Source organism: Podarcis liolepis, assembly GCF_965112155.1.
Source record: "Podarcis liolepis genome assembly, chromosome: 3".
NCBI classification, from domain to species: Eukaryota; Metazoa; Chordata; class Lepidosauria; order Squamata; family Lacertidae; genus Podarcis; species Podarcis liolepis.
This window is the reverse complement of record NC_139557.1, coordinates 112854402-112861093: the sequence shown is the minus strand read 5'-3', so window position 1 is coordinate 112861093 and position 6692 is coordinate 112854402. Positions and strand designations below refer to the sequence as shown.

The 6692-nt window shown below is 43.9% G+C and overlaps 1 protein-coding gene across 1 annotated transcript; it reads right to left on the bottom strand.

Annotated features, from left to right (window-relative positions):
- Nucleotides 1-1596: 1596 nt before the first annotated feature.
- RPS27A (ribosomal protein S27a) lies at nt 1597-6653 on the bottom strand. Its single transcript, XM_083494928.1, has 6 exons — nt 6563-6653; nt 6413-6477; nt 4932-4986; nt 4300-4385; nt 2250-2381; nt 1597-1781 (listed from the first exon to the last, which is right to left on the bottom strand). Exons 2-6 carry the CDS (start codon nt 6458-6460, stop codon nt 1632-1634), a joined length of 471 nt encoding a protein of 156 aa, XP_083351054.1. The 5' UTR covers nt 6461-6477; nt 6563-6653; the 3' UTR covers nt 1597-1631.
- Nucleotides 6654-6692: the final 39 nt, after the last annotated feature.

Here is a 6692-nt window from a genome sequence, read left to right as displayed (position 1 = left end):
TGGCCACATGACCCGGAAGCTGTACGCCGGCTCCCTTGGCCAATAAAGCGAGATGAGCGCCATAACTCGAGTCGGTCACGACTAGACCTAATGGCCCCTTTACCTTGGTAATTTAGTGTCTAAGCAAGGAATGCCAACATGGTACCCAGAGACATCACAAAGGGTTTCTTCCCTCCTATTCCAAAAATGAGACTTTATAGCATTTTATCGTAGTCAGAACACATTGTGGTGTGGATAGTAGTACCTGGAGGGACAAAAAGGTTGGCAGCCCGCTGCTCCAAGGAACAAGGTCTTCCATCATTCCAGGTTTGGAGAGGGAACTAGTGATGGCAAGAAACCTCATACAGTGGTACCTCAGGTTAAGAACTTAATTTGTTATGGAGGTCCGTTCTGAACCTGAAACTGTTCTTAACCTGAGGTACCACTTTAGCTAATGGGGCCTCCCGCTGCTGCCACTGCGCGATTTCTGTTCTCATCCTGAAGCAAAGTTCTTAACCTGAGGTACTATTTCTGGGTTAGCGGAGTCTGTAACCTGAAGCGTTTGTAACCCAAGGTACCACTACTTTTTCCACCATCAATCCATACTTTAGAATCAGTATTGCTGTTTTAGTTTGTTCTGTCCCACCCAACTACCGTATATTAGAAATGGGCCATAAAATACAGCAGGCCTAAGAATCTTAATGTTTTGTGTTTTTTAAGTTCATGACTTCAAGGTGTGGAAACTAGGCAATAAGAACCCCCCCCAAAAAAAAGCAAGCAAGAAAAAATGTGCCCCCGTCTCTGCTGTAGGCCCTGTTGGATTCACCTGACCAGCCCAATGAGCAGTAACCCTCTGTAAAGAGTTCTGCAACAGGACTTTTGTCCTCCCCCCACCCCGCAAGAGTGACTCTAGATTGTTCCAGCTGCCAATATGCAACACTTGCAGAGCGAGAATGACTAGAAGAGTGCAATGTTGCATTCCACGCAATGTATGCAAAATACAGCAAGAGCTGTATCTCTGCTTATGTACTATAACGGAATCAATTGCCCTCATTTTCTGTAAAAAAGGGGCCATTTGGAATAGATAAAAGGTAACTTGTACTATCTCATTTTTGAATCAGACCAAGTATTTTATACTAAACAGGTAAGTTACAAGGCAGTTCAGTTGGTCAGAGCGTGGTGGTGATAATGCCGAGGTCGTGAGTTCAATCCCCATACGGGCCAGCTGCATGCTTTCACTGAAGTTTCTTACAAAGGAGCCAGTGTGGTGTAGTGGTTAAGAGCCGTGGACTCGTAATCTGGTGAACTGGGTTTGCTTCCCCGCTCCTCCACATGCAGCTGCTGGGTGACCTTGGGCTAGTCACACTTCTCTGAAGTCTCTCAGCCCCACTCACCCCACAGAGTGTTTGTTGTGGGTGAGGAAGAGAAAGGAGAATGTTAGCCGCTTTGAGACTCCTTAGGGTAGTGAGAAAGCAGGATATCAAATCCAAACTCCTCCTCCTATCAGCAATGCTCATGAGTAGCCCCTTGTCTTCCATTTATCTACTTTCCCCTCCTCTCATTTAGCAAACATGTTAGAGCCCCTGCTTTGCACACTCAGAAAAAAGCACAGCAAAATTCAAAGCAACTTTTAATTATTACAATAGACACATTTACTTGTCTTCTGGTTTGTTGAAGCAGTATGTCAAGCAGCACTTGCCACAGTAATGTCTGTCAAAGTGGCTAGCCATGAATACTCCAGCCCCACATTCCTCGGAGGGACACTCGCGTCGCAGGCGGCTGATTTTCCCATTCTCATCCACCTGCAAGAAGAAAGGCTTTAAATCGTATTGCATTTTCCATCTCCCTTGAAAAAAAAAATACAGAAGCTTGACTTATGCAGTCCAGACTACCACTGCTTGCAATTTTTAGAATCACCAAGTTATCATTTAAGGTTACACTCTCAACCCCGACAAAATTTAGTCAAGCAGAGTGACCATATTTGTTGTTTAAGCATTAAATGCAAGAAAATAACTTATGCCCCCCCCAACAATTCAGCATAACTAAATGCCCTAACCAGTACTATTAATCAGTTGTGCTTATGCATTATTTCCAAACAGACTTAAAGGTTACATTTGTCACCAGGAGACGGCTCATGCTGGCATTCTAACTAAATGCAGAAACAGCCATCAGTAGAAAGAATCTGTATCTAGAAAGAACCTGCAAGCTCTTCATAGGCAATTAATTACCGCTGACCCAGTATGTCAATTCCCACATGAAGTTGCTCTTACCTTATAGTACTTAAGGACAGCGAGTTTCACCTTCTTTCTCTTATGCTTATTCTTCTTAGGAGTGGTGTAAGACTTCTTCTTCCTCTTCTTTGCTCCACCACGAAGTCTCAGCACAAGGTGAAGGGTTGACTCCTAGTTTTAGAAAGCGAACAAAGGACACAAAAATTTTGGCAGCTGTAGTCATGCAACCTTTAGGAGTTGGGATGGACACAAGAAACCAAAATAAAAAAATTCCTTCCAGTAGCACCTTAAAGACCAACTAAGTTAGTTCTTGGTATGAGCTTTCGTGTGCATGCACACTTCTTCAGATACACACTGTGTATCTGAAGAAGTGTGCATGCACACGAAAGCTCATACCAAGAACTAACTTAGTTGGTCTTTAAGGTGCTACTGGAAGGAATTTTTTTATTTTGACTATGGCAGACCAACACGGCTACCTATCTGTAACAAGAATCCAAGATATAGGTGCTCTGCTCAGCCACAAAGCTTAATAGCCCTGGACAAGTTGCTTAGCACAGCCTACCTCCCAGGTGCTCTTTTAAGGAGGAGTGAGATAAGAGTAGCAAATGGATAAAATACCAAAGCACATAACTGGCACTTTGCTGATGCGCTAAATAGACTGGAAATAATCTCAATGACTGGTAAATACTACAGAAGTCATTGGGTTGCTTTAAATAGAGTTGCACACAGCAACTAGAAGGGCTTGTATGAGAAGCAACTCCCCCTGAAGCCCTCTGCAGACATACCCAAATTCTGTGAACTGTGCTGGATATTGTGTGTGTGAGAGAGAGAATAATTTATTCCAGAAACTGAGAAGAACAGAGAAGTTTAAAGCAGCAAAAGGCTGAGATTGTCTATGCAAGGACTTTTTCTGTGGAAACTGTTCTTTGGACATACACAGTGTGACAAGAAGTGCTGATAACAATGGTTGTGTGTAGCTTCTTGTGAGTCTCTTGCTTGCGCCTTGTGGTGAGAGAAGCAGAGTGAGTCTTGGACTCTTGCTGGAATCTAAGCATGCCTTGACCACGGCAGTGGTGAATGTCTGTATATATTTGCTACCAATATGCATTTATGCCTGTCAAGTAAACTTCTACACTCAACTGAATCTTTATGGCGTCCATGAGTGTTTACTGCCTACTGTGTGTACCCTTCAACCCCAAAGATGCTTCCAAGGAAGAAGCTGTGTTGAGATGTAACTCTGCAGAGTATGGATACTGGCACACATGCGCAGCAAGTGATACAGGACCCAATCCTCCTAAATCATCCATCAGAGGTTGACGGATTGATCCAACAAACTGCTCTGGAATCCTTGGATGGGAAGCAGTGTATGAATAGATCTGTAGAAGGTCCCCCAACCCTCCAGAGTAGCTGCAATGGGAATGTGGGGCACATGAGAGATGGCAGAAAATTGATCCCTCTCCACTCTGCTGATAGAACTCTTATCGTCAGCTGAACAACACTGCTGGACGCAACCTACTGTGCTTTTCAAATCCAAGTTTGCTACGCTCACCTCACATTTGATCAGGTCAGCACAACTTCTAATATTTTGGGATAAGCTAAAGTCCAGTATATTCAGTTCACTACGCTCTTTGTTTTCATGTAATTAAAGCTCCAGCTTGTTTCTACTAAGGTTCTGTGTGCCTTTAAAGGCAGACAGGTTTAGATGCTAAAAGGAAAACAGCATTTTTCATGAAGTCTCCATCTTCAGGAGAGGCCACAGCCAACTGTTATATCCTATTAACAATGAATATGTGGGACCAATGTGCACCTGCTATTACCACCTGGTCATCTTGTCTACTAGAAGCAGAAGGATTCATCCTACTGGTACAAGATTACAGCATGCTCTTGCATTTTATGGTTTAGCAAGTACATGGGGTTCCACAATGGGGCTCCCGCCACTGAAACTGACTGGGATCGGGAGAACCCCCAGAACAGGCCGGGTGGAGGGAGGAACATTCCGCCTAGCAAGATGAAATGTTTGTGCAGACAGAACGTTTGTAATAGAGTAACAGTAAATTCCACCCACTGTATTAGAACACTTAGTACATACCTTTTGAATGTTGTAATCAGACAGTGTGCGCCCATCTTCCAATTGTTTCCCAGCAAAAATCAATCGCTGTTGATCAGGAGGAATTCCTAATAGAGGAAAAATGGTGGAGTATGAGTAACTGATTCAGTTTTTATAAGAACATTTTAAAATGGCCTTTTAGCTCTAGGAAATACCAGGGCAATTTACAATATATTAAAACCAGTCTAACATGCCTTTCTCTCAATGTATTCATGCCATGTCATTCATGTTAAGACACATTATTTAGTTTCCGATTATGTCAATAAACACCTTTTTGTTCTAGACTAGATACTTAGGCATTTATGCTTTTTAAAAGTGTGTTTCCATCTATTCATTATCCTTTTGAGGAAAGCAAAATAAGCCTCATTCTACATGTACCCCAATTATACTTGCTAGCTTTTATTTTATTTTTAAATAAAGGCATCATTCCTAACTGTATCCTGTTTGCTGCAGCATACTGAATTGACTCTGCAAGCATCATTCTATGACCTCCTTGAAGACCAAATTTGATGGAAAAGAACGGTACGGGTAAACAGAGAATTCTAGCAAGGAAGCTTTACTCCATAGTAGAATCATTTTTAAACCACAAGTTCCAAAACAAAAGCAACACCTACCTTCCTTATCCTGAATCTTGGCTTTGACATTTTCTATGGTATCAGATGGTTCAACCTGTTTATAAAAATAAGTCACCATTGAATTGCTTTACAGACTTAAAATAGTTATAAATTCATTACTGCTCCCATCCAGGTATTAGAACAGTACATGTATATTAGCTCAGTAACTTTGTTTAAACTAGCAATTCTTAAAATACACACACAGCCTTGGACAAGATAATGTTGGTTAACAGACCAAACACTGAGTTCTTGTCATATTCTCTGTAGCAACATACAAACACCAATCCTGCTCCTGTACTTTTAACAGCAGTTTTAACATACAGGAGACAAAGTTTTTCACAGCACAGAGATAAAATGGTAGGAAAATGTTGATGCTTGGCTTGTCAGCTGTCTCCCTTGCCATCACCAGGCTAGAAGGGAAAGAATGCACATCTCCTTCTCAAACCTTTCCTTTCAGCAACAGCAAGTGGTAGAGGCAAAGAAGGCGGTTATATTATTGCTGGCTGGGTTCTTTGTTCAGATATAAAAACACCTCTCTTTATTGTGGGGACATGGGATGGGGGCAAGGGAGGAGATAAAAAAGTGCATTCAACTTATTATTGAATTTATATACCGCCCTATACCCGGTGGCAGCGATGGCCACCAATTTAGGCAGCTTTAAAAGCAGATTAAACAAAGACATGAAAAACAAGGGCTATCAATGGCTACTAATCGCCGTGCCCACACACCAACTGCACAATCAGAAGCAGCATGCCTCTGAATACTGGGTGTTGCTGGGCAGCATCAAGCTGTGGTGGAACTGTTGTGGTCTTTGGTTAACGCAAAAACGGGTGGGTTGGTTACAAAGGCCTTTGAGCACAGAAAAGTGATGGGATAGCCATCTTCATAAATATATAATTCTCTCTCTCTCTCTCTCTCACACACACACACACACATAAATATATCAGCTTGGTCTAAGGACCCAAATCGATGGATTCAAGAAAGGAGATCCCGACCCAACATCAGTTAAGACCTTTCTGCTCTGGAGGTGGTGAGCTCTCCTTCCTTCCTTGGAGGTTTTTAAGCGGAGGCTGGGTGGTAGTTGAGATTCCTGCATTGCAGGGGGTTGGACTAGATGACCCCCAGGGGACCCCCCCCATTCCCACTCTACCATAACTGTCAACTTTTCCCTTTTCTTGCGAGGAATCCTATTCGGAGTAAGGGAATTTCCCTTTAAAATAGGGGAAAGTTGACAGCTATGCACTCTACGATTTTGTGATTTTATGAGCCACAGGCTTTCTCCCCCCCTTTTTTTTCCTTTTTGGGAGGGAGCAGGGGGCGGAATGGAACTGCGCAAAATCCGCCATTTCCCTCTAGGCCACAAACTACGGGGAGGGGGAAGAAAGGCCTGGAAGCCCAACTCTGGGGACACGAGGCGAAGAGGCCCGAGGATCAGCGGCCTTGCTCTGAACCCCTCTTTCTTTCTTTCTTCCCTCCCTCACCTCGAGGGTGATGGTTTTCCCCGTCAGGGTTTTCACAAAGATCTGCATGGCGGCGGCCGTCGGACCTGAGGAAACAACGAGAGCGAGAAATGAGGCGAAGGAAGGCTGAGGGAAACGGAGAAGCAGGCCCCGCACAGAGCAACCACTCACCAACGACCCGCTCCCGGAATGGCGGACGCCGGAAAGAGAACCCGCTCGGCCGCGCACGGGGTTTCCAAGGCTAGGGAGCGGAAGGAAGGGAGGAAAACGCCGGCTGAGGCAAGGACTGCAACTCCCGTCG

Coding starts and splice junctions, on each gene's coding strand:
- RPS27A (XM_083494928.1), bottom strand. CDS start 6,460: ATGCAGATCTTTGTGAAAACCCTGACGGGGAAAACCATCACCCTCGAG. Junction 4,386..4,931: donor CAAGATTCAGGATAAGGAAG/GTAGGTGTTGCT, acceptor TTCCTCTATTAG/GAATTCCTCCTGATCAACAG. Junction 2,382..4,299: donor CTGATTACAACATTCAAAAG/GTATGTACTAAG, acceptor TTCTAAAACTAG/GAGTCAACCCTTCACCTTGT.